At 51.1% G+C, this 26,174-nt stretch overlaps 3 protein-coding genes across 13 annotated transcripts in view; 1 reads left to right on the forward strand and 2 right to left on the reverse strand.

Moving 5' to 3' along the window:
• On the reverse strand, nt 1–11,218 carry PHF7 (PHD finger protein 7). The gene is made up of 11 exons (XM_006179990.3): nt 10,522–11,218; nt 9,224–9,336; nt 8,428–8,480; nt 7,964–8,055; nt 3,568–3,669; nt 3,069–3,193; nt 2,440–2,599; nt 1,770–1,876; nt 1,195–1,311; nt 772–896; nt 1–574 (listed from the first exon to the last, which is right to left on the reverse strand). The coding sequence occupies exons 2-11, from the start codon at nt 9,265–9,267 to the stop codon at nt 348–350; spliced, it is 1,152 nt and encodes a 383-aa protein (XP_006180052.1). The 5' UTR covers nt 9,268–9,336; nt 10,522–11,218; the 3' UTR covers nt 1–347.
• Nucleotides 11,219–11,495: 277 nt separating this feature from the next.
• BAP1 (BRCA1 associated protein 1) lies at nt 11,496–20,486 on the forward strand. Of its 2 annotated transcripts, none has more exons than XM_032458355.1 (17): nt 11,496–11,649; nt 11,748–11,777; nt 11,887–11,941; nt 12,914–13,046; nt 13,430–13,549; nt 14,188–14,249; nt 14,331–14,473; nt 14,742–14,820; nt 15,283–15,406; nt 15,709–15,844; nt 16,344–16,528; nt 16,977–17,110; nt 17,615–18,093; nt 18,207–18,367; nt 18,620–18,712; nt 18,842–18,914; nt 19,093–20,486. In XM_032458355.1, exons 1-17 carry the CDS (start codon nt 11,613–11,615, stop codon nt 19,224–19,226), a joined length of 2,178 nt encoding a protein of 725 aa, XP_032314246.1. In that variant the 5' UTR covers nt 11,496–11,612; the 3' UTR covers nt 19,227–20,486. The 2 variants fall into 2 exon arrangements, with proteins under 2 accessions (XP_032314246.1, XP_032314245.1); XM_032458354.1 differs by having other exon boundaries at nt 11,497–11,649; nt 15,709–15,856.
• A 545-nt stretch (nt 20,487–21,031) lies between these two features.
• Nucleotides 21,032–26,174, reverse strand: part of DNAH1 (dynein axonemal heavy chain 1) — a 70,438-nt gene continuing 65,295 nt past the window's right edge. For 6 of the 10 annotated variants that reach the window (XM_032458351.1, XM_032458348.1, XM_032458345.1 and 3 more), the window contains 11 exons: nt 25,943–26,087; nt 25,537–25,695; nt 25,322–25,453; nt 24,763–24,933; nt 24,491–24,670; nt 24,239–24,415; nt 23,325–23,495; nt 23,033–23,163; nt 22,323–22,674; nt 21,765–21,999; nt 21,032–21,200 (listed from right to left, as the gene is read on the reverse strand). In XM_032458351.1, coding sequence (XP_032314242.1) covers nt 21,079–21,200; nt 21,765–21,999; nt 22,323–22,674; nt 23,033–23,163; nt 23,325–23,495; nt 24,239–24,415; nt 24,491–24,670; nt 24,763–24,933; nt 25,322–25,453; nt 25,537–25,695; nt 25,943–26,087 — 1,975 coding nt within the window. In that variant the 3' untranslated portion in view covers nt 21,032–21,078. Of the gene's footprint in view, nt 21,201–21,764; nt 22,000–22,322; nt 22,675–23,032; nt 23,164–23,324; nt 23,496–24,238; nt 24,419–24,490; nt 24,671–24,762; nt 24,934–25,321; nt 25,454–25,536; nt 25,696–25,942; nt 26,088–26,174 lie in introns of those variants that run through there. The other 4 variants (XM_032458347.1, XM_032458349.1, XM_032458350.1 and 1 more) reach the window with 4 other exon arrangements.

Here is a 26,174-nt window from a genome sequence, read left to right on the forward strand (position 1 = left end):
TGGAGAGAAAACCTTTATTTGCATAATAACAAATGTGGGTGAGGTAAGAAGAGGAATGTGAGAACTGATTAAGGTGGAAGGATCTCAGTGGAAAAAGAAGAGAAGAAAGAGCCCTTTGAGAATCAGGCAGAAAGAGCAGAGATGCTCTCATAGCCCCAGACATGCTCCACGGTTGGCACCAAGACTCCGCTCTGTCCTCATGTTCCCCTGGGACTTCTCTCTCCTTGGTTCAGAATCTCACTGCTGGCGCCCTTGTCTCACAGTCCCAAAGTGTTCTCGCCCCCAAACCGGATGGAGGAGCACAGCTTCGTACCCAAATGTGCTTGGCAGCGACTACTCAGAAACTGTTACTTGGACTTTTTGCAGCACTTAGTGATTTTGACATCCTTGGATTGCCAGGAGTGGCCCCTCCTGCCACCAGAGGACTCTGGTTTTTCTAATAAGGAAGGTTCTGGCCAATCAGTCCAAGAAGGGCCTGGATTCTCTTCTAGGCTGATGTCTCTGCGGAAATGCTCCCTGGAGTGGAAGGTGCTGCTGCAACAGGGTATGTCACCTAAGTTTTCAGGTGTGTAGTCTACGGTGAAAGAAAGGTAGGAAAGGAAAACTCGGTCTCTCTCCCAGGTACAGGTCCTTAAGCCCCTCCCTAGCTGCTTTCCTTCCCAAACTAAAGGCACCAACCAAAAGTCCCCATCTGGTAGCACAGCCTCCTCCTTTCCCAGGCACCGCAAGCCCCACTCCAGTTCTCAGACCAGACCGTCCCTCCAGTCCCACCTGTGGCTCCAGCAGAAGGTGCACACTCCTCACACTCCCATTTCTTACAGTTGGATCTGAGAAAGGAGCAGTCCCTATGGGTCCCGTGGGATCCACATGTAGAACACAGAATGAGGCGCCACCTCCTACAGGAAGAGCCAAGGGAAGGTTGTGGGACAAAAGTAACAGCACAGCCACTCGCAAGGTAGACTTGGGAAGGAACTGGCCTGAGCGCTGCTCACTGGGCACAAGGGGAACAGATCCTGCAGAGAGATCTGTTCTCTGTACATGAGTGAGTCCTGGGCGGGTCAAGGATGGGAGCTAGCAATTGTGCTCACCCTGAGGTCTGCAGACATAAGTGCGTTTTTTGCTCCTAATAAATGTGCCAAGGTCTAAGATGGCCCTTATGATGAGAGATCTTTCTAGCCAAGAGCCTTTCCCTACCCTTCGTCCTCAAAGCTGTCTCTTCCTTGTTCATACAGACACATGGGAGCATCACAATGCCGATAGCGCTGATAAAGCTCTGAGAAAGCCCCTGGCTCAAGTTCCCAGGCAGCATCTCTGCAGTGGGAGAAGAAACAGTGAGTAAGGGACACGTAACTGGTTGGTAAAACCTTTGTCCACCTGGGAGGAATGAAGGAGAACTCAAGCTGGTCCAGCAACAAGTTCAACAGGCTGCCTGAATGCTTTCAACATGGTGGGGTGAGAGGCCTGGCAGTGGGAGAGGCTTGAGGCAGATGAGTGGAACACTGGGGTTCCTTCGTCCCATAGCGGCATTCAAGAACTCAAGGGATTCTGACCCCCAAAGCATCCTTTTCAGAAACATGTCTACCCACCACCCCAGCACCCTTTCTTTTCTTTTGATAGTTGAAAAGCTTTCTCTGCACCCTCCCCTCTTCTTTGTATATCAGTGCCTCTGCTGCTGCGTCATTCTCTGAACCATCCTTACATCCATCTCCTCTCTAGGAATCTAGGCAACCCACTCCCTGGCTCAGTTCCTGCCCTAGAGTTTCCACTACCTGTCTGGAATATGAATTCCCATTCTTAGCATTTCTTGAGGGAACTCTTCTCGATTGTTACATTGCGGACATTTGAAGAAATGCTTTGCTGATGTATGGGCATATTTCTGTAAGAGAAACAAGGAAGAGCTCTGTGTTTGTAAAAAGACTATCTTTGGTCCCGTCCCTTCCACCCCACCCTCACCTCACAAAGAGGATGCTGCTAAGAGAGCTTGACTGAGGGTTACAAGACAAGGAATTTGAACGGACTAGGGTGAGGCCTGCAAATCCAGGTGTCACACCAGGGACCTAAAGCTCCAGAGAGCACCCAGGAGTGCCTCAGCTGTCGCCTCCAGCCATGGGGCCCGGCAGCACTTGACCCAGTAGGGCTCAGGTACCTGGATATATGTTTCTCTTTCCTTCCACCCTGGGAAGCATGGCTGAATTTGAGGCTAATTCACTCATTCTAGAACGAGCTTACTTGCTGTAGCCATCCTAAGGATTTTGTTGAGTTTAAATCTTATGGATAAGGTCCTATATATAGGTCAAGGAAGACCAGAGACCAGGCTGACTTTCTTCTGACTGCACACAGACCTCAGCATGGAGTGCAGAAGCTGAGGGAACCTGGGCCTTCCCAGGGTGCCTGGAACTGGGCAGTCGTGGAAGGGCCCCCGGGGGGAGAAAGCCCCACCTGTATGCACTTGCGGTGGTAGACTGTTTGACTACAACACGGGCTCTGGATGTTTTCAACACTGGCTTGGGATAAGTCTTCACAACACAAGACACAGCTTTCCTTCCCCACATTCCCCCGTTGGATGTTCTGTGTTGGGCGATGTTTCCCACAAAATGATCTGTGGCGGAGTAAACAGACTTGGTTTCTGGTTTGTCACTGATGCAGTTTTCCAGCTGCCCAGCCTAGGAAGGGCAATCAACCACCCAGGCCGGTGCCCAGTGAATGTCCACGCTCATGGGGAGGAGGAGGGGCGGAGTGAAGAATAGCCACATGCCTTCTCACAGCTGCTTTCCCACTGAGCAAAGCTCCCGGGACCATCTCCACAGCCTTCCGTTCCTGAAAACCCCGCTTTGTTCGGAGCAGCTGTCTAAGAACCCAGCTGTTTGTAATTTAAGGAGGGGATGGGAAGCAAGAAGTAACCCCTGTGAAATCACCAAGTCAAGACACTGTTTCTCATTATCCAATGGAAGGACAGATTCTCGGCTGAATCCAAACAGGCCCGTGAGAACCGGACACGGGATTTCGAGATGCTAAAAAAATTGCAAAAAAGCAAAAGGGCAGCCCAACTTCTCCCCTTTGTCACTCACTTGTACTCTCCAAAAAACTGTGAAAGGCAACCCCTTTCTTGGCCACAAGGAAGATGGAAGTTTCTGACGCACTGATCCTTCTGGCAGTTGATGGCAGCTCCCTTTTTCTTGCATACAAAGCAGATCTGCAAAATGAGATCCCAGGCAGTGCTCAGGGCCCCAGGACAGATGGACAGACACTCTGTGGCATATGGAACAGAAATTCTGTGACGCAACAGCCATTCCCTTTCTTCAGTGGACCTGGATGCTCTAGGGCACATGAAGCTGAGCTTCAGGCAGCACTGAACGTTTTTTGGTTTCTCAGGGGATGTTGTTCTCTCTTCTCACTTAGGACACTTTACCCTAGAGAAACATGGAACTTAAGAGAAGGACCAGTTGGGAAATCCAAGAGTTCTTTGCCTTCTAAACTAGCAACTAGGGAAAAGAACAGAAACAGGGGCAACTGAATGAAGTACAAGAAGAGGCCAACCCCAAGGCCCCCATCTCAGGGGACTCTAACCTTCCTAGAAGCCCGGGCTGCCTCCTTTTTGATGTCTTCAGGCAGGAATCCATGGAAACCTTTGTTGGACAGGCCCCTCTGAAGCAGCTTGCTAGACAGGATCTAGAGGTGCAGAGAACCAGGCTGTCAGCACTGATGATGGGTGAAACAGTGCAGTGGGTGAGGATGATGCTGGGTAAGAAAGTTACAAACTAGAGCTTGGTGGAACATATATGCATTTATAGGGTAATTCACTTAACAAAGGCTTACATAGCATATGTGTTGAGTGCTCTAAGTGCTTTTCAAATATTAACTCATTTAATCCCCGTAACAGCGTTAAGACGTCATCCCCATTTTATAGGAGACATTATGTGACTGGTTCAAGACCACAGAACTCCAGAACCCGGGCTCTTCCCCTTTTTGTGCTATGCTGCCTCTCATCTACCGAGGACTGCTTTTGTGTGCCGAGCACTTGGGAGAACGACTCCCTGTGTACTGACTCATTTTCTGCTCACCACAACCCTGTGCTACAGACGCCACTGTGATCTTCATCTTACAGAGGCCACCGAGGTGCAGCGCGGGAAGTGACATGGCTGGGGTCACACAGCAAGGGGATCAGCAGAGCTGCACTCACATCTGGGCCCACAGAAGCCACACTCACCCTCCCACGGTCCTGCCCCTCAGTATAGAATAAATACTCTTCTTTCAGTGTATTCTCTACAGAAAGGGAAACAGGGCTTTAAAATCTCCTGATTATAGTCATTCTGCCTTATAGGGGAAGGGAAGGAATTGAACTTTTCTTTAAAAACATACTTTAAAGGACCTTTTGTTTCTGAAAAGCCCCCAGTCTAGAATGGGAAATTAAGGATTAAGATGCTGAACTATTACATGCCCATGCACAATGAATGTGTACATACTTTGGAAGAACATCACACCTAAGCCTCACCCCTAGAAGCTTCCAAAAATATTAAGGAGGGTGCTGGACTTCCTGCAGTAATTACATGTAATGTGTATGGGGGCTGAGGTTATTTCATTTTAACATCATAGGAAGAGAGACCCTACAAGGTTGCATGACTTGAGGATGCTTGGATTATAGCTATATGCTCCCAATTGGGCTTAAAACATACCTATTTTAGCACTCTCTCAGGGTTTTATGATGATATGAGTGATTTCTATTTATACTTTTAAATATTAATGTTTTCTACAATAAACATGTATAATTTCTATAAACAGAAAAATGAGTAGTGAAAGATTAAAAACAATCTAAATGTCCCTTAATAGCAGTTTAATACTTTTTGGCACACCTGCACCATGAAATACCAACTAGCTATTAAAAAAACTAGATCAATACGTTCTATATGGAAAGATCTCTAGATGGAAAGTATAAGAGGTAAAGAGAAGTTAAATACAAAACACTATGTATAGTATGTTTATTTTTATGTTGAAAATGTATATGTTTATAAATGCATTGAAATTAAACAAGACCTAACAGCCTCAATGTCCATGAACAGATGACTGGATAAAGAAGATGTGGTATATTTATACAATGGAATACTATTCAGCCATAAAAACTGACAACATAATGCCATTTGCAGCAACATGGATGTTCCTGGAGAATGTCATTCTAAGTGAAGTCAGCCAGAAAGAAAAGAAAAATACCATATGAGATCGCTCATATGTGGAATCTAAAAAAAAAAAAAGAACATAAATACAAAACAGAAACAGACTCATAGACATAGAATACAAACTTGTGGTTGCCAAGGTGGGGGTGGGAAGGGATAGACTGGGAGTTCAAAATTTGTAGATACTGACAGGCATATGTAGAATAGATGAACAAAATTATACGGTATAGCACAGGGAAATATATACAAGATCTTCTGGTAGCTCACAGTGAAAAAAAGTGTGACAATGAATATATGTATGTTCATGTATAACTGAAAAATTGTGCTCTACACTGGAATTTGACACAACATTGTAAAATGACTATAACTCAATAAAAAAAAGTTTAAAAAAAAGAATGGATAAAAAAAAGGATAATATACCATGACCAAGTAGAGTTTGTACCAGAAATGGAACGTTAATTTAACATTAAGTATTCAATCAGTGTAACAGACCACATTAACAAAATACAGGAGAAACATCATGATCATCTCAATAGATGCAGAAAAAACATGACAAAATTCAGCACACATTCACAATACCCTCAGCAAACTAAAAATAAAAGGGAACATCTTTAATCTGATGAAAAGCAGCTAAGAAAAATCTACAGCTAATATCATATTTTAATGCTGAAAACTGGATGCTGTCCTCTGATGTTAGGAACAAGACAGGATATTCATTTACATAACTTGTATTCAACACTAGATTGAAGGTCCTGGCTAGTACAATAAAGCAAGAAGAGGAACTGAAAGACAAAGATTGGAAAGAAAGAAGTAGAACTGCTTTTATTTCACACATGATTGTATACACAGGAAATCCTAAGGCATTTACAAAAAATTTAAAAATAAAAACAGCTACTGAACTAATAAGTGGATTTAACAAGATTGAAGATATAAAATCAATATACAAAAATAAATTGCATTTCTATTACCAGCAACAATCTTGAAAATGAAATTAAAAAATACGATTTATAGTAGCATAAAAATCACAAAACATTTATGATTATGTTTAACAAAATATGTGCAAGATTTCTTCCCTAAAAAAAAATTGCTGAGATAATTTTAAAAGACCCAAATAAATGGAGAAATACATCATGTCCATGGATTGGAATATTCAACATTGTTTGTCAATTCTTCCTAATTTTTAAAAAATTCTTCTTAAATTGATCTATAAATTCAAAGCAATCCCAATCCCAATCCCAACAGGCTTTTTGAAAGAAAAATTGACAAGCTAAATTTAAGATTTATATGGAAAAGGAAAGCACCTGATAGCCAAAACAATCTTGGAGAAGACTGCAGAACTTAAAATACTTAATTTCAAGATTCTATAAAGCCACAATAATCAAAACAGTGTGGTACTGGTATAAGGATCGACACGCAGATCAATGACATAAAACAGATCATCCAGATCCACAGATACATGGTCAACTGATTTTGACACAGGCAGAGGTAAATTCAATGGGTAAGCAAAGATTTCTTGGGACACACTAACAAGCACTAACTGTAAAAGGAAAAATTGATAAACGGAACTTCATCACAATTAAAAACTTTTGTTCTTCAAAAGACATCATTAAGAAAATGAAAATGCAAATCAAAGACTGGGAGAAAATAGTCACAATACATATATCCAAAAAATTATTTGTAGCCAGAATATATAAAGAGTTCTTATAACTCAGTAAGACAAAACAACCCAACTTTTAAAGTGGACAAAATATTTGTACAGACACTTTGCAAAAGAAAATATGTGAATGGCCAATAAGCACACAAAAAAGCAGCTCAATATTTTAGGTCATCAGAGAAACCCAGATTAAAACCACAATGGGATACCAATACACACCTAGTAGAATTAAATTAAAGAGACCGACAATATCAAGTCTGGACAAGAATATTGTGCAACTGGAAATCTCATAAATTGCTAGTGGCAATGAAAACTGGTACAACCACTTTGGAAAGTGATTTGGCAACTTCACATAAAGTTAAGCACATAGTAATTCCACTCCTAGACATTTGCCCAAGAGAAGTGAAACCCGTATTCACAAAAAATCTTGCAGATGAATGTTCATAGCAGCTTTATTCACAACAGCCCCCAAATGGAAACGATTCAAACGTCCATCAACAAGTGGGTAAATAAGCAAATTATAATATATTCCTACAGCAATAAAAAGGCACAAGCTACCGACACATGCAATGTGGATAAATCTTCAAAACACTGTGTTGAGTGAAAGAAGCCAGATTCAGAAGAGTACAAATTGTATGTTTTCATTTATATGAAGTAAAAGAATAGGCAAAAGTAATCTATCAATCAGAACAGTGATTATCTCTGAGGGAATTGACTGGAAGAGGGCAGGAGGGAACTTTCTGGGGTGATGGAAATATTTATTTTGATTGGAGCAGTGCTTATCAAAACTCATCAAGCTGTACACTTAAAATGGGTGCATTTTATAGCATGCAAATTATACCTAATAAAGAAAGAATACTAGGGGAAAAAACAACTGGAAGGACTGTTGGTAGCATTTGCTTCTGGGGAGAGGGAGGATTGGGAATATTGTTTTGGGAAGAGACTTTTTATTGCACATACTTTATGTCATTAGGATTTTATATCAGGCACATATATCTTTAAAAATTAGATTTTAAAAGAAAAAAGCTATTAAGAAAAACAAGCAAACAGGGCAATGGATCTGAGGCTGGATGCAAAAACAAAGAATAGACTGTTCAGCAAAGCCACAGGACATTCAAAGCAAAGGAGTCCTTATACTCACAAGACAGAAATAATGCACACTGAGATTGTCTTTCTGAAGAAATTCCCCTAATTTTTCGGGATCCCCAGGTTCTTGAAGGCATAGCCGGCAAACTGGAAGAGAGAATGTTAAAAATTCATCTTGGGGTCATGACTCTCTAAGTACAAGGAGGAGTGGGGTATTGGGAAGTGAGTAATTTTGACAAGGAGGAGGCTGGGATGAAGTGTTATTTGATATCAATTAGGTTTTGTATCATCTTGGCCATATTTGAAGAAGTTGGCTGCAACTGCTCACTTCGCATACTTTTGCCTCAACTGTCTTGAACTTTGGATATGACACTTAAAAATTACACACCCTGAGTTCTTCAGGATCTTAGAGAATCTGGGAAGGAATTGACAGTGAGAGGAACAAGTCTGCTGCCTACACGGGTGGCCTTTGCTAAGGAGGGGAGGCAGTGGCCAAACAGAACCTCCAGTCTTTCTTACCAGGCCCTGAAGAAGGCTTCCTCTCGGTTACCCTCCTTGTCTTGGCAGATTGTCTATACAGGAGATGAAAGAAGTACAAGGTAGTCTTTGAGGATCCTGTTGACACCTCTTGTACCATTTCCCTCAAAATGCCATCCATGGGTCTGATGAAGGACCAAAACATCTCAAGGCTAAGACATCGGTTTTCTTTTTCTCTTTCATATTTTTGAAAGCACAAAATATCCCACTGAATTATTTGAATTATGGGAGCTCATAGCCATCTTTCTTTTTGAGTGCCTGTAGTGACTAAATGAATGCAAAAGCAAACTCCATTGGACTCTTGTACTGTTTCTGCCACCTACTCTGAATCTCAGGTGGTACCATGTTCACAAGCATAATAAGATGATACTAAAATCAATTAAGAATTTTTTTTATTGCTAAGCAATATTCTCGGCTCTTTACGTGTATTTGCCCAGTGAATCTACAGAATACTCTAAAAAGCAGGTGCTATTACTCTGTATTTTCCAGATGAGGAAATTCAGGCCTAAAGAAATGAAGTAACCAGTCCCAAGCCACCTAGTCAGCAAGTATTAGAGCCGGGATATGGATTTAGGCAGTGGGGTCCAGGGCCAGGACTTTGCCAGCAGGGACAGCCCTGGGAGGATAGGTTACTGGGCAGCTTTCAAGGGGCCACTGGTGTGTGCTTCCGCACTAACAAACCCTAGCCCCCAAGACTATCAAAAGGGACAAAAAGTGCTGCATGCACCACAGGCCATTGGATAATTCCTCCCAAACTCTCTTATGTCGCCTACTCTACCTCAATCTTTGATGTTCCTTCTTCTTTTCTTTTATAGTCTTCATTCGCTGCTATCTCTCTCGCCTATCTTGAATTCTTCTATACTATTTTGAGTACAATACAGGCTCTTCCAGCTATAAATATAAATAAGTCAGCAATTTAATTCTATATTTGGTTATCAAGTTCCAGAGGGTCAAAGCAATAATGCACTTCACTTAGCCCCACCCATGTGACAGAATAAAAGGGACCCACCCAGTATCAATACTAGTAATAGCCAATAATTATTAAATAGTGTCAAGAACTGTTCTGAGTATTTTTATGTAACTCACAAAAACCCCATGCAATAGGTACCATTTAATCCCCATTTTCAAGATGAGGAGACTGAGGCACAGAGAGGTCACAGTAAGGCACTTGACCAAGATCAGAGTTACTGCTATCACACAACAGTATGAGAACTTGGAACCATTGCTTAAACTGGCTAAATGATTCTTTGTTTCCTTTGTGCCTACTAAGCACTGTGAGGTAGCGCTCAGGAAAAACGGCTCCTTTTGCCCCCAAGTATAGGTACCTTCATTCTCAGTAAAAGCTAGATTAGGTAGCTCTTTTCTAGAAAGAGGAGCCTGTGAGATTTTGGCTGCCTAAAGCAAGAACTCCCTCTAGTGAGAGAAAAGAGAGAACACTGACAAACCAGCCCTGGGCACGTATCACTTCTTTTCACCAGGATCAGATGGTCACTGAGGTTTGGCCCGTTCTCAACATTTGTCTGGATGTGAGCCAAGAATAAAAGGCCCCAGAGTGGAGCAGACACCCTGCCAGTCCTTCCTGTACCAATGTCAGCTGACTACAAGTTCACACAGTTTTCACTGGTTAAGGGGGAAATTCCTGAGTGGGAAGGGAGGCAAAAGAAATAAAATCCACTTCTATGAAGGAAGGACTGTGTCCAGTCAGGGGAGAGAAGGACAGCGTTTCTTAGGAGAGTTGAGTGAATTAAGTCACTCCATGGACACACATTCCTGCACCCATGTCCTCATGGCACAGCTGGAGAGTGTGAACATCTTTAGGGACCGTCAACTATTCTGCATGACTGTATCTACTCAGGCAACTAGCGGTTCAGAAAACTAAGGCTCTATCTCCTCTTCTAACCCATGAGTTGCACTTGCATTGGTAATGACACTGGATGGCTTCTTATTCAACAAAAGCACCTGGACAGGCTGGAAGAGGAGAGAGAAGGGCACGCATTGGGGGATCCACTTTAGCTGGCTACTGAGCGGTTCCGAGTCTGTGGGGGAATCCCGACCATCTAGCAATAGAAACAAAACCTTGAAACTTCAATTCTTTGCATCGCTGGACCAAGACGTTCCTTGAATGAGATTCCGTGCACGCTGGTAGTTATAGGAAGACACAACAATCTTCAAAGCATGTGAGGAGGGACGTTGCAAATGCCGGCTTCTACAAGCAGCTCAGTCCGAGATTTCCTAACCGAGCAGATGCTCCCTTGAAACGGTTACCAAGTTGTTTCACTGGATAAGTGCTGGGTAAACAGCTTGTTGAGAAATTTTTAAATAAATAAGCTTGTTCGGCCCCGCCGCCGCAAGAATAAACAATGATTTATTTGGGAAAATACGTGTCGGTGTGGCCACAACCGTCCCCCGGAGGTAACAGCTAGAGAAGGGGCTCAAGGAGCATCCCGCGGTTGCCAGACTAGGCTCATGTCGCGCCTGCTGGGCGGCTAGTGCGGGGCCGGGCTGGAGAGCTCCTCAGCCGCTCGCTCCGCAGGGTAGCGCACGGGCTGCCGCTCCCGGCCGGGGCCGCCCGCCCAGCTGTCACCGAGGGCGCCGCTGTCTCGGAGCTTTATTCGTTGTCACAAGCCGTGGTAGCTACCTCCCGGGCGGCCGCCCCGCGCGGTGACTGCGCCGGCGAAAAGGGCGAGCGCGCAAACCGGAGCCGGGTCACGCGCACTGAGACCCAGGGAGACTGCGGCCGCGGGAACCATTGCTCAGCTGACCGTTGGCAGACCGGGACCGCTAACGGCCGCGCGCCCGCCCCGCCCCTTCTCGCTCCATCCGCGCTATCGGCCCGCCCCTCACCTCGCCCCGCCCCGTCTCGCCCCGCCTTTTCCTCTCGCGCCACCGGCGCCCAACATCGCCCTCGCCCCGCCCCTTCCTCTCGCCCCGCCCTCCTGAGAGAGCGCGCTGGTGTCTGGAATCAAGCCCGCGGAAGACAGCCCAGAGGCGGGGCGGAGACCGTCGCGCTGTGGTGACGTACTGCCGCCGGCGCGAGCGGGTGACGCGACAGGGCCCGTTGTCTGTGTGTGGGGCTAGGGGCCCCGGGGGCGGTGGGGGCTCCCGGCGGGGGCGGCGGTGGGTCGGGAGGGCCTGGACATGGCGCTGAGGGGCTGCCCCGCGGGAAGATGAATAAGGGCTGGCTGGAGCTGGAGAGCGACCCTGGTGAGGAGGGGACCGGGCCGGCCGGGAGCTGGGTAGGCCGGGTGGGTATGGGACGCGCCTTTCTGATCAGCTCCCGCTCCTCTTGTCGCCCCACCTAGGCCTCTTCACCCTCCTGGTAGAAGATTTCGGTAAGAGCCTCTCCTACCCGCCGGACCTGGGCTGTGGGGGCCCATTCCTGCGCTCTTTCTCCACGGCCAGGGGCTGCCCTTCCCGACTTCTTTCCTTCCCTGATCGCAGGTGTCAAAGGGGTGCAGGTGGAGGAGATCTATGACCTTCAGAGCAAATGCCAAGGGTGAGTGACTTGGTGCCAGGGACCCCCTCTTAAACCTCGAGGGTTAGGGAGGAGCCTGGGAGAGAGTGCCTTCCGGGGAGGTAGTATCAGAAGCCCCAAATTGTAAAATCTCATATAATGAAGCATCCTTCTTATTTGGTTACCCTCTTGATGAAGCTAGTACTGTATTTCTGTTTCTCCCAGTTCCCCCTCAGCACTTACCTTTATGTGGTAGCCTCTTCTCCCCCAAAATCCTAACCATCTTTTGGATTCAATTCAGCTGCTTTTTCTGGCCTTTCAGGTGGAAACCTCTTCTTGACCCAGGTCACACAGTGTTTTCTGTGCAGCAGTAATTTATTAATTACTGCTTTAATGTGCCCTTGTGCTGGTGGTTTTAACCCCCACACAGTGGTCTTGTATTGATTGGTTTACGTGTGGCAGCTGACAAGGCCTCTTCTGGGTGTCCAGCCTCAGGGCTTGTCTTGGTGATCCTACACAATAGAGGTGTGGAGAAACTGCTACAGTGAATAATAGGAGAAGTTTGTTTTTATTTCCCAGGAAAGAAGGGACTGATATGAGTGTTCATTTACTTCTCTGACTGCCCTGCGGCCCAGGCCTTGGGCTTCACAAGTGAGAATTAGAGTTTAAATTCCTCAGCAGAGTTTTTGTTCTTGGTTTACTCTCTGTTTCTACCCTGTTCTGGACCATCAGTTCCAGCTTTTCTTATCCCAGAACCATAGACTTCATAAGGACACTGGGTGGACTCTTGGAGCACCAGAGCCAGAAACTGATGCTTGGCTCTGCCTGCAACAGGTTTCTGGGGTATGAGGGCTCTGGGCCGCTTTGGGCAGTATTGGGAAGTCATGGGAGAGGTAGGGTCATAGGAAGTGTGCCTGAGTGGTAACACAGTGCAAAGGAATAGGGAAGAGGAAAAGGGATGCTGATTGCCTTCCTCCACTTGACTGATGTGTCTCTGTCCCTTACTTTCCCCAGCCCTGTGTATGGATTCATCTTCCTGTTCAAATGGATCGAAGAACGCCGATCCCGTCGCAAGGTGTCTACCTTGGTGGATGATACATCCGTGATTGATGATGATATAGTGAATAACATGTTCTTTGCCCACCAGGTCTGCTGGGCTCTGTTCTTTCTGATGGGATGGTGGGATGCTGCCATTTTCTTTGCTTGGGAAGTGCAAGTGGGAGAAGGCAGGTGGAGGAGATAGGCAGATCCCACAGGATCTTGGCAGAAGGAACTGAGCGCTTATTCATTAAAAAAAAAAAAAAAAAGAAGAAGAGGGGAGTATTTTTAGAGCAGGGTGGTGTCCCAGTCCATTCTCCATGTCCCCGGACACCTGACGGGTATTTACTTGAATAAAGAAATATTGGTTAAAGATGAGGGGAGCTGATGAGGGTTGTCCAGATATGATTGTCCCTCTCTGAGTCCCTATTCCTGATGAATATGGGCTTGGGGTGGCATGCTGTGTGTGGCTGACTGTTACTCATTTCACAGCTGATCCCCAACTCTTGTGCCACTCATGCCCTGCTGAGCGTGCTCCTGAACTGCAGCAGTGTCGACCTGGGGCCCACCCTGAGTCGCATGAAGGACTTCACCAAAGGCTTCAGCCCTGAGGTAGGCTGCAGTGCCTTAATCCTGGCCCACAGCTGCTCCTGGTTTTTTTTTTGAGGAGGGGAGGTAGGGGGAGGTAATTAGGTTTATCTGTTTATTTTTAATGGAGGTACTGGGGATTGAACCCAGGATCTTGTGCATGCTAAAGCATGCATTCTACTACTGAGCTATGACCTCCCAATCCTCGCTCACAGCTGACCAGGCAGATCTGACCACAAGGGCCACTGGTAATGCCACCAGATGGCATTTGGTACTATGAGGTTTTTTTTTTTCCCTTTTCAAATGATGTATATGTTACATTTGACCCATAAATTAATTGTGTAAGGCAATTTTTAAGGCCAAATTATCAGGAAAGAAGACAGACTTGGGGATGGAAGGAACATTCCTTAAGTGACACCTTATTTGAACTTTGTCAGGGCTTTATCAGGCTACGTTGTTCCCCAGGGTCCACTGACTACTGTGCGTGGCAAGTAGAGCCTATCTTCTTGGGGCTCCAGAGCTCCCTTCTGCCCCCGCTAGGCCTTCACCTGTGCTGCTTCAGGTTCCTGGAATGCCTCCAGGCCTGCTCTCCTGAGCTCTGTTTCCCACCCAAGGCCCACTTGAGAAGTTGCTCTGATGTGGCCTCATTTTCTTTTCTCTAGAGCAAAGGATATGCGATTGGCAATGCTCCGGAGTTGGCCAAGGCACATAATAGCCATGCCAGGTGTGTGGAAGCTGTGGGAACTGATGGGGATGGGGGCAAGGAAGGGTTATCCCGTCCTGGGCCTTGACTGTCCTTCCCCAGGCCTGAGCCACGCCACCTACCGGAGAAGCAGAACGGCCTTAGTGCGGTGCGGACCATGGAGGCATTCCACTTCGTCAGTTATGTGCCTATTACAGGCCGGCTTTTTGAGCTGGATGGGCTGAAGGTCTACCCCATTGACCATGGTAGGCACTTGGTGCTGGGGGCCCGTTAGGTTTCTCTTTTTGCCTCCAAGGGAGCTGCAGCTCAGGGTCCTCACGTGCTTGGGACCCAGTGGCGGTGTGTGTGTGTTGGGGACATCTGGTTCTGGCTGGATGGCACCCTGTACTGCATTCTGCATTGTCCACTTAACCCCTAACTCTGGCTCTCCTGCTCTCCATCTTCCTTCCTACTCCTGGCCTCCCTGAGCTCAGGGCTTCCCACCTGCTGACTCCTCATCTTGGTCTTCCCCAGGGCCCTGGGGGGAGGATGAGGAGTGGACAGACAAGGCCCGGCGGGTCATCATGGAGCGTATTGGCCTCGCCACTGCAGGGTAAGCGCCCTGCACCTGGCTTACCCTCTGGAGATGTGCCCCTCATTGGGAGGGATGGAGAAAAGGGAACCAAGGCAGAGAGAGGTCAGGTGGCTTGTGCAAGGCCACATGATGAATCTGGCAAGATCAGGATTAGATCTTGGGCTCCCAGTGCCTTGACCTATTTCCTACCCAGGCTGCATGTGGCCTGCTTCAGGATAGGCTAAGGAGTGGCAGGCCGTGGTGGAACCCTGGGTGGCCCAGGTGTGCTGGCTCACTTCCTGACAGGCACCTTACACAGCTTGTTGGAAGGCACCAGCTCAGGTGGCTGGCATGCGTGGCCAGCTGCTGTCCGCCTGTTGGGGTGGGGCCTATACCTGTGGCTGCAGGTGTGACTTCAGGGAGCCCTGCCAGGATATCTGCCTCAACCTGATGGCGGGGCCAGGGCGAGAGCTGCTCTCACGGCCGCGGCTGTGACTGCAGGGAGCCCTACCATGACATCCGCTTCAACCTGATGGCGGTGGTGCCCGACCGCAGGATCAAGTACGAGGCCAGGCTGCATGTGCTGAAGGTGAACCGTCAGACAGTACTGGAGGCCCTGCAGCAGGTGTGTACCTCTCCTTCCTGGTCCCTCTGCAGCCACCCCCTCCTTCCCTCCACTGGGGCATCCGTCTCTGATTTCCAAATCACTCTCTAGTGTGGATCTGGGCTTCAATTAACCACACCTTTCCTTTGTTTCCTTTGTGGGAAAGGTGGGACTTGGCATGGGGAGGGGAAGAACAGCCCCTAAAAGGAGGTTCAGTTATTGTATTTCCCTTTGAGTGAGTGGGTAGAGCCAAGGCCCTTAGCTGTCCAAGGTAGGAGCTAGGGTCTGCCTTCACTCCTTTGTGCCTTGGATTTTGTTTTCAGTTGATTAGGGTTACACAGCCAGAGCTGATTCAGACCCACAAGTCTCAAGAGTCACAGTTACCTGAAGAGTCCAAACCAGCCAGCAGCAAGTCCCCCCTGGCGCTGGAGGCAAGCAGGGCCACGGCGGCCTCTGAGGGTAACCACACAGGTACTGAGGGTTTGGAGCCTCTTGTGAGCCTCAGAGCCACCCACTCATAACTTGATGTGGAGGGCCGGGCAGAGCAAGCCTTTCTATGGAGGTGCTTGCACAGAGGTTCAGAGGCTCCTTCTGGAGGCCCCCTCCCCTTGGAACATGGACGGGGAGCAGTCCTGCCCTAAAGAAAGGCACCTGTAAAGGGCTGCCATTACCACAGGCCCCTGAGCTGTCCCTCTAGTGAATGTTCCCTTTCTGCTTTTCTCTAGAGGCTTTTCTTTCTGCTCTCTCTTTTTTTTTTTTCATCTTGTTCTTCTCTTGTCTCACTGTGGGCCTGTGACTAAGAGCTTGCTGACTCTCAACTCATCAGCTGGCTCGGCCTTTCTTCTCTGGGAAGGGAAGAGAGCAGTGCTGTGTCCCAGGACTAGGGAGACAGTGGGCTGGGGCCAGCTTTTCTTAAAGGTGTGGCTGAAAGTCCTGCCTGTGCTCCTTGCCCTCTCAGATGGTGTGGAGGAGGTGGCTGGTTCATGCCCACAAGCCCCATCCCACAGTCCTCCCAGCAAACCCAAGCTGGTGGTGAAGCCTCCAGGGAGTGGCCTCAACGGGGTTCCCCCCAACCCTACTCCTATTGTCCAGCGGCTGCCGGCTTTTCTGGACAATCACAACTATGCCAAGTCCCCCATGCAGGTAAGCTGCGAGGATTCTCTTGAGAGTTTGCAATAGGCAGTTTCCTCGGTTGGTTCATTGGTGTTTGCCCCCTGTCCAGGCCTAGGTAACCAGGTTTTTCTAATATGCAGAAGCCCTCACAACCACAAGGACTTAAGGAGGCAGAGAGAGCACCTCGGACTTTAAATTCAGTCACATGGCTATGGGATTAAATGTTTAGGGCATAGGGTGGGTTCTACTGGCAAAATAAAGGCAGGTATTTCAGGGCACTGTTTCTCTTAGAAGCCCCATGTAGGCAGGTAGTATGGGTGTGCTGCAGCTTCTTAGCAGCCAGGGGTGGGCTCTGAAGCACCCGGAGGGGTTCAATGGACCCAGTCTGGAGAGCCATGTTGGCTTTCTGGCTGTGATTGGTGTGCCCAGCCTGGGCTGACTAGCCCCTGCTCATGGCCTCCCTGGGTCTTTGCCCCAGGAGGAGGAAGACCTGGCAGCAGGTGTGGGCCGCAGCAGAGTTCCAGTCCGCCCACCCCAGCAGTACTCAGATGATGAGGATGACTACGAGGATGATGAGGAGGATGACGTGCAGAACACCAACTCTGCTATCAGGTCAGCCCTTGCTCTGTGAGGCCGGAGGCTGAGTGCTGCAGGTTCTGTGTTCCAGCCCTGAGAATGCCCTTCAGCAGATAATGCTGAGCACCTGCTGAGTGTGGGGCCTGGGAGAGGCTGACATGAAGGGGCTCCTAAGAAGTTTTTGGAGGGCTTGTTGGGAGGGCCATGCACAGTAACTAGACATCAAGGCACGTCCTGTTGGGAGGTGGCCTTTTGTCTAGGCTTTGAAAGATGAAGCAAGGATGGAGGAGATGAGGCTAGCTTTGCTGGAAAACAGCATTGGCAAAAGGCTGGAAGTGAGGCATCTGGAATAGAGGTGTCCTTTGAGGACCCCTGGCTGTAGCTTCAGAGCTCAGGGTGCCAGGCTTGGCATGGCCGGCCAGGCTGCTGGAGCTGCAGGATCAGTTCCCAGAGGACAGGCTGTGTTCAGGTCATTTTGGGCACTGCTGGGTGTGGTCACCTGGCCCATTCCCTTGGCTCACCTCTCCTTGGGCCCCACAGGTATAAGCGAAAGGGGCCGGGGAAGCCAGGGCCATTGAGTGGCTCTGGGGATGGCCAGCTGTCAGTGTTGCAGCCCAACACCATCAACGTTTTGGCCGAGAAGCTCAAAGAGTCCCAGAAAGACCTCTCAATCCCTCTGACCATCAAGACGAGCAGCGGGGCCGGGAGTCCGGCTGTGGCAGTACCCATGCACTCGCAGCCCTCACCTACCCCCAGCAATGAGAGCACGGACACAGCCTCTGAGATCGGCAGTGCTTTCAATTCGCCACTGCGCTCACCCATCCGCTCGGCCAACCCGACACGACCCTCTAGCCCCGTCACCTCCCACATCTCCAAAGTGCTTTTTGGAGAGGACGACAGCCTGCTGCGTGTTGACTGCATCCGCTACAATCGCGCTGTACGAGACCTGGGTCCTGTCATCAGCACAGGCCTGCTGCACCTGGCTGAGGATGGCGTGCTGAGTCCCCTAGCACTGACAGGTGGGCCTTGGGCTGGCTCACTGGCCTCTTGTTGGTGTACTGAGGAGGGAAGTGGCCAGGTGACCCCAAGTGTCCTGTACTCTGATGGGTCTTCTTATGCCTTGTCTTCCCAGAGGGTGGGAAGGGTTCCTCGCCTTCCATCAGACCGAGCCAAGGCAGCCAGGGGTCTGGCAGCCCAGAGGAGAAGGAGGTGGTGGAAACTGTGGACAGCAGAGAGAAGCCTGGACTGGTCAGGCCTAGTGAGCCCTTGAGCGGGGAGAAGTACTCACCCAAGGTGAGCCCCTCTGTGGTTTTCCCTTCTAATCCTGACCAGGGCAGGGCCTAGGGCAGTGCTGCCCAGGTGCTGGATTCCTGGTTGAAATTTCGGTGTGAGGGGTGGTGGCTGAAGCCGGGTGCCAGGAAGCCCATCTGGGTTGGGTAGTGGCAGGGGCCTCTGGCTGCTCGTCCTTGTCCGTAGCTGCTTCCTGGGAGTGAGGCTTCGGTGCTGGTCAGCCTCCTCATGGGTGCAATTGCTGGGTTTCGGCAGGAGCTGCTGGCATTGCTGAAGTGTGTGGAGGCTGAGATTGCAAACTATGAGGCTTGCCTCAAGGAAGAGGTGGAGAAGAGGAAGAAGTTCAAGGTGGGCCCTCTCTCCAGCTGCCTGTTTCTCTGACTGTCTTCCCAGAGGTGCTACCTGCTGAGGTCAGCTGGCGGCTGCTCTGAGGAGATGGCTGCAGTGTCCTCATGTCCTCATCCTTCTCTCCCACAGATTGACGACCAGAGAAGGACCCACAACTACGATGAGTTCATCTGCACCTTCATCTCCATGCTGGCTCAGGAAGGTGAGGGGTCTCACTCCTGCATCCTACCTGGCAGGCCCTGCTCAGAGCCGTGGCCCTCAGGCCCCTTCCTTCAGGTCTCTCTGGGGACTTAAGCAGACTAGGGTCTCAGGGAGGGCTGAGAGAGCCGGCAGCTGCTGGGCATCTAGCCACCTGCTTAAGGGCCTGTGCCTCTCCGCAGGCATGCTGGCCAACCTAGTGGAGCAGAACATCTCAGTGCGGCGGCGCCAAGGGGTCAGCATTGGCCGGCTCCACAAGCAGCGGAAGCCTGACCGGCGGAAACGCTCGCGCCCCTACAAAGCCAAGCGCCAGTGAGGACCGCTGGCCCTGACTCTGCCACCTGCTCTTGCCGCATGGCCCTCCCCAGGGTCCCTCCGCTGCCCCACTCGCCCTCTTCCCAGTATTACTGAGTAGTTGCAGTCAGAGAGCCCAGACCTGGGGGATGGGAGCCAGGCTGGGATTCTCTGCATCGTGCTCCAGGGCTTGGCAGGGCAGGTTGGCCCTGTCATGCTCTGAAAGCAGCAGTTGGAGCTGGGCACAGTGAGGTGCTGCAGCTTCCTCCACAGCTGGCTGTGGAGCAGCAGGACCTGTCCTTCCTGCCTGGGCAGCAGAATATATATTTTACCTACAGAGACGTCTATTTTTTTGGGCTCTAATCCATCTTGGCACCACTGTGTTGACATAGTCAGCTTTCTGACTCTGTGCTCTCTCCTAACAGCTGTCATCCTGAAGGGCCCAAGTCCCTGCATCATGCCAGGGTCACTACTGCAGGGTCACCACTGGGGGCCTGGGTGGGCAATGGGCCCTGCTGCTCTAGCCCATCATTAGTTGTCCCTGTTGCGAGGAAGCCAGGTTTACTCTTCATTCCTCCTGGGAGAGCTCCAAACTCAGGGACCCGGCTGCTGGGCTAGACTAGGAGCAGGATGTCCCAGCAGGGATGGGATGAACAGCCTGCTGGGGTCCCATGGCCTGAGCAGAGAGGTGTTTGAACTGTTTGGTGGCCTGTAAACTCCCTTCCTGACTCCAGCTGGGCTTGTCAAGACTTCTCTCTGGCAAGGCCCTGGGCTCTTTTGTCTTCAGTGTTGTGGCCCTAGCAAGGGGCCTGTCTTGGGCTCTATCCCTTGGCTGAGAGGAGCCTCTGCCCAGCCCCTCAGTATTACTGTGTCTCCCTCCTCTTAGGGACAGCAGAGATAGGGCTGCTTGCAGGAAGCTGGCACCACTCAGCTCTCCCTGCCATGCCAGCTTTCCCAGCCTCTGCAAGGCACTCAGGGTGGGGGGCAGCAGGACCAAGACAACCAGTTGGAGCCCCCGTGTTCCCAGAGGGCCTGATGCCAAGGGCTAATGGGACCAGCACTGCTTTTGGAGCTCAGGCCCCAAATATAGCCTGATGGCCTCTGGCAGGTGGCTTTGAAGGTGACCCAAGTACCTTCAAGGCCCCTTATCTGTACATAGTGATCAGGGTAGGGGTTGGCTGGCAGTTATGGTAGCTGCCTCTCTGCACTGAGCACAGCCTGACCCCTCTGGCCCCTGTAAATATCAGATCAATGAATGAATAAAACTCTCCTAAAAAAATGAGCCCTCTTGTGTTTGCTGTCCTGAGGTTTGTAGATTAGGCTGCGGTGGGACTGAGGACCTACAAGTCCCCAGTGCCCTTTGTGTGACCAGAGAGGTAAGAAGTATGCACGCTTAGGCATCCAGCCTCCCCTTCTGGACCAGAGATTCTTGGGGCCCTAGGCCGGGGATTTAGGATCCAAGCTGAGGAGGGCTTTGGGTGGGCTATGGAATTTGAACAGTTGTGTGCAAGGTGTACTTTGGGAGGAGAGGGCCATGGCTCTCACCAGATCTGATGGCTTTGCAGTCTCGAGAGGTGTTGGGACTCAGTGGAGGGGGCAAAGCTGCCTCTAGTCCTTCCTGGTATGCTGTCACTGGAGGGACCTTGGGACCTTACAGGACTCTCTTGCATTTGGACACATCCAGGAGGTCAGGCTGCCACCTCTGCCGCTCTTCCCCCTGCTAACTACATTCTCTCTTGGGGGCACTGCAGCCCCTCACCCCCGCTGTTTCCATGGCAGTGGGTCCTACAGGGGGTGCCTGGTGTAAGCAGTGAAGGCTCAGCTGGACTGCTTCGGAAGTGCAACTTTAATGGCTCCAGCCCTTCTGTCTGGGTCTAGTAGTCCAGGGCACAGATTAGGGCCACACCACGCTTTATCCAGTGTCTCTGGGGCTGGTCGGTGGGGATCTCCACAGCGATGACGTAGTTAGTGGAGTGGCCTGTGGTTGATAGTGTTCCTGGAGCAGGCAAGAAGTGCGAAGGTTAAATTGTCTGCTTCAACTCGGTCAGGAACAGAGTACAGAGAGAGGCAGTGGACTTGGCAGACTGAGCTCGGGTCAAGGAGGGCGCCCTGACCCAAGAGGAAGCCTGTCTGGCAAGTGTGGTCAGGGCTTAGGCCTGCCCCGGGTTACTGCACTGACAACTGAGGATGGGAATGGGAGAGCTGATGCCCCTGCTTACTCCCTGCTGGACCCAACCCAGGCCCACCATGCCTCTTCAGGTCTATTACCCTCTCTGAACCTCTGTTGCCTGGCTCCCAGGACCCAAGGTGGGTCTGCAGAAGGAGGCAAGAGGACGTGAGCTCGGGGCCACTCACTCTGCACAGATGCTGAACCAGCCCCTGGGCATCACCCTCCCTGCTGCTGGCCCAGCTCTGTCCTAGCCTGGTCAGTTTCCAGGGGTGCCGAACTGACCTCTGTCGGCCATCCTGTTCAGCTAACCTGGGTCAGCCTAACTGGCCTGGGCTGGCTCAGCCCTGGGCCCCCACCTGTGGTGTAGAATCCCAGCCCTGGGCCCCATACCAGCACGGGTCAGCGTCTTATAGATGGGGCACAGGTAGAAGGCCTGGTCCTGGGCCTTGCGGTTGGGCGTTGGCAGGAGCCAGATAATGGCCATCTCTGTGTAAAGCTCCTTGGGCCGAGACTCAGCCAGCTGAAAGGCCAGAGGGTCCCATCGGGCACCTTCCAGGAACAGTCCGTGGATGAAGCACCCATCTTTGGGCCTTGTCTTGAGCTCCGACACTGACTCGTGCATCACCTGTGGTTGGCACAGAACCCCCCCACCTCAAATGTGTAAACACCCACAATCTGGGTTAGGATTTGGGTCAAGAGGCGCAAGTTCCCTCCTGAGGGCTCTGCCTCCTGCCCGTCACCTGCCATTTTAGCTGGTAGCCTATAGTCTGTGCCCTGCCCTGATGGAATTACCTGGGGCTTATGGTCTCTTCTGGCCTGGGTCTCCCTGTCCCCCAACCCCCTGCTTAGGGGTCCCCTGATTCTGCCAGCCTGCTGTGGCCACAGTGCTCTGCCTGCCTGGGCCACACCCCAGCCTGTCACCTGACCTGGCCCTGGCTGTGTCCAGACCTTGAAATCAAAGGAGATGGTGTCAATGGAGATCACAGACTTGCGGGCATAGTTTTGCAGGGTGCCTGTCAGGAAAGCCTGAGGGAAGAAGAAGCCACTGATCCAGAAGACAGCGGGGATGCCTCCATCTATCCAGGTCTGTAGGAAGTCTACGCGCTGCAGCAGGTCCATGACCCATGAGGACAGTGGCTTGAGTGATGGGTAGGCCTTGGCATTCCAGAGCTCGGGCACAGTGTTGTTGTATAGGCTGGCAGCCATCAGCTCCAGCTGCGAGGACATTACCACCAGCCCCTTGAGTGCCTTGAGCAGGTCTCTCAGCGTCTGTGTGATCACTTGCAGCAGCCGGTTGTACCTATGGAGCCAGTGGCAAGGAGGAAGGCAGTGGTCAGGGCCGTGTGGACCACTCTCCCCAGCTGTAAGACATAGACCAAAAAATGATGGCAGAACATAGGGCCTAAGAGCATAGAGCAGGGTTGGGCGGCCTAGGTACCAGTCCCAACTCTGGCTGTTAGTACACGTATGACCTTAGATAGGTCACTTAAACATTTTGGAACTTGATTTACTCATTTGTAAAATGGGAATAATAAAAATGTCGCTGAGTTAGAGGATGAGTTTATAGCACTTGGTGTGGCATCTGGCCCCTAGTGGCCCTTGCTGCATTTCTCTACAGTGGCCTGCTGACTCAGGGCTGGGGGTAGCAGGGGGATTACCGTATGACCTCCTGTACTAGCACTGTGTTCATTGACTCCTCATACAGCACGGGGTACTTGTTCATCACCTGCTGCAAGTTGATGGGCTCAGGCAACTTGAGCAGAACGATCTGGGCCACATCTTCCACTACCTGTGGGGACCAAGGGACATTGGGGGTCAGGGCTGGTCCCCCTTCACACTTAACAGGGTTCTACATGCACAGAGTTCCTTCCCACAGGAGAGCAGGCAGGACGGTTGGGTAGAAGACTGGCCCTGCCTAACCACGGGGCCCCTTCCGCTACAGCCACTGACCTCCTCCCAGCTCTGGCCACCTATAGAGGACGATTTGGGTTGCAGCTGGACGATGGTGCCAAGCAGGGTGTAGGTCTCATTCTGGGCGAAGGTGATGTTGGCATTGTCATGCAGACCGAAGATCTCAGGCATGTCGTTGAGTGGGAGGCTCTTGATGTAGGAGAGGTAGCCCTGGGAGGTAGGAGGATCACGCTGAAACCCCTGCCCTGTTCTACCCTCAGCCTGGAGGGTGGCCCTACAATTGAGCCCATCCCTGACACGTCACTCTTGGTTGCAACCCTTACACATCTCCCTGGGACCTTTGGGACTCCATGATCTCTGCTCCCTCCTAGCCCCCTTTTCCCTGCTGTGCAGCATTCTGCTGCCTTTTTTTAAAATTGAAATATAGTTGATTTACAATGTTGTGTTTCTGGTGTGTAGCATAGTGATTCAGTTAAATATATGTATACCTCTTTTTCATTATAGGTTATTACAAGATATTGACTATAGTTCCCTGTGCCATACAGTAGGACCTTCAGCATCCTGCTTCTTTATTCAGCTGCTGAAACCTATCACAGCCCCTCTTGCCACAGGCCCTTTACACTGTGGTGCCCCACCCTGCCCTGCCTGCTCCTCACACATCTTAGCTGAAACATCATTTCCTCAGGGAGCCCTCCCTGATCGTGTGGTCTGGGTTGGTTACCACCTCAGCGCCTCTGCTGGCAGACTCAGAGGAGCCACCCTCCTTCTTTACAGAGTAATTACCCTCAGGCAGGGGCTGAGAGGCTGGAGTTTGCCTCTCCCCACAAAACCTGAGCTCCGGGGATCAGTCAATGAAAAGGAGCTACTGGAGGGCAAGGCCAGGTCTCCCAGCACCCAGGTGTTCATGGCACCCCACAACCCCAGCCTGGCAGGCCACCCAGGTGTGTGCTCACGTTGAGGTCGTAGGTGGGTTGGATCTGGTGGTAGATGCCCGAGGCGCTGTAGCTGTGCTCTGGGAAGAGCACAGAGGGGCTGTAGAAGTCCTCCAGGATGTTCATGACGCAGCGGCGGTCCCAGTCGTCGGTGACGCGGCCCCCATAGTTGATCTCCCCTGCCGTGTACTTGAGGACCTACTGGGTGGGTGGGTGGGTGAGTGAGGCCCCGCAGGCACCCAGCCCCCCATCCCCAACCCGTCCCCAGCCCACCTTGTAGGGGATGTGGTCATACTCGTCCAGGAACATCTTGAGCTGGCTGATGCAGATGCGCAGGTCCCCGTCGGTGAACTCGTAAGGGATATTGAAGCCCAGGGGCCCAAACTTACGACGCTCCAGGGCGTTCCCATGGAACAGGCACAGAGACAGCAGCAGGCACTTGAATTCCATCACCTGCAGGAGGTGGGGGACAGAAGATAGGGGGCATAAGGGGAGGGGCTGGAAGCGAGGCAGGTAGGGTGGGGCACACGCCGAGTGTGTCTCACCTTGTGACAGGAATTGAGGAAGTCATCACTGAGGCTGCTGTAGGACTTGAGCAGATTGGCCTTGACCCCACGTGGCGGCTCAATGGTCATCTTGGAGCCGTTCTGCAGAATTGACACTGGGAACTTGTTGCTGGGCAGGCTGGTGAGCCACAGGCGGAAGTCCCGGTGCACCTGGTGGCCACACTCCACATGAGCACTGAGACTCGTCCCTGGTGGCTGTCCCAACACCAGGCTCCCACCTACCCCAGGACCCTGGGCCACCCTCAGCGTGACTCCACCCCTGGGTTGGGCCAGGCCAGGCTGCACGGACCACTGGTTAATCATATGGGCTTCAGCAAGTCCCAGGGTCACTGGTCTGTGCCAGGTGGCCGTGGGCAAGTCACATCACGACTGGTAACAATAACCTGGGAGGGCACTGGAAAGATAAATCTAGTTGATGCACGTTGTGTGGTACTTCCCTAGCCCACTGCGAGCACAGGACTGGGCTGAGTGCTTTGCGGGATGACCTCATTCAACCTCATTAGTCCTGGGCGGGCAGATTGGTATTCCCTTGGCGCACCTTGTCGGGATTGATGTGCTCAATGAGACGCTCCAGGGCTGGCATCCAACTCGGTGCCAGGTGGCAGTTCTGGAAGAAGACCCACTTGCCCCTCTCTATGGAGCTGCGCATCATGGCTTCTGCCCGAGGACCCTGTCAGGACAGGAGTGTTGAGTAGCGGGGGAGCAGCTGGCTCAGCCAGCCAGCCCCACTCCTCCTGCCCAGCCTGCCTTTACCTGGCCCTGGCCCAGGGAGATGGCAGAGAGCTTCTTGGAGAACTTCATCTCCTCGGCAAACTTGTAGAGGTCAGCAGCAGGGTCAGTGCCAGGTGACAGCACAAAGATGAGGGGCATGGTGGGGTTGGAGTCTTTGAACACTACCGATAGGTTGGCTGTCTGCAGGGCAGGGAGAGATATTGGGGCCACCTATAGCTTCTCAGGGATAGGGTACTAGGGAAAGGGAGGGTGATCCTGGGGCCCCCAGAGAGGTCCCAGAGGGGCATGCTGGTGGGGCCTGGAACCTCCCAGAGCCTTCTGGGAGTGGCTAGGAGTCCTGGCCTAACCAAGGCTGCAAAGTGATCTGTCCAGGTGCAGCCAGGACCCAGGGTGGGGATTATCTAAAATGCTGGTTGGCAGCACTTGCCTGGGGCTCAATGAAGCGTGGCTCCAGGTTGGTGGCCACGAAGTCCTGCATGGCATTAGTAACCTTGTCACCACGTAGACAGCGGAGGACCAGCAGCTTCTGGAACTGGTCTAGGTACTGGTCCCAGATGCCAGGCAAGGGCTCCCTGCAACAGTGCCCACGGCTCCCTGAGAGCTGACTGGTAGGAAGGCACTGGCCACAGGGACTCTGCTTGCTGGACAGCAGGGGAGAG

The sequence above is a fragment of the Camelus ferus genome, chromosome 17 (genome assembly GCF_009834535.1).
Source record: "Camelus ferus isolate YT-003-E chromosome 17, BCGSAC_Cfer_1.0, whole genome shotgun sequence".
NCBI classification, from domain to species: Eukaryota; Metazoa; Chordata; class Mammalia; order Artiodactyla; family Camelidae; genus Camelus; species Camelus ferus.

Coding starts and splice junctions, on each gene's coding strand:
- PHF7 (XM_006179990.3), bottom strand. CDS start 9,267: ATGAAGACTATAAAAGAAAAGAAGAAGGAACATCAAAGATTGAG. Junction 3,194..3,567: donor CAGCCCGGGCTTCTAGGAAG/GTTAGAGTCCCC, acceptor CTCATTTTGCAG/ATCTGCTTTGTATGCAAGAA. Junction 1,312..1,769: donor GGAATTCATATTCCAGACAG/GTAGTGGAAACT, acceptor CTCCCACTGCAG/AGATGCTGCCTGGGAACTTG.
- BAP1 (XM_032458354.1), top strand. CDS start 11,613: ATGAATAAGGGCTGGCTGGAGCTGGAGAGCGACCCTG. Junction 15,407..15,708: donor TACTGGAGGCCCTGCAGCAG/GTGTGTACCTCT, acceptor TTTTGTTTTCAG/TTGATTAGGGTTACACAGCC. Junction 18,368..18,619: donor GGGAGAAGTACTCACCCAAG/GTGAGCCCCTCT, acceptor GGGTTTCGGCAG/GAGCTGCTGGCATTGCTGAA.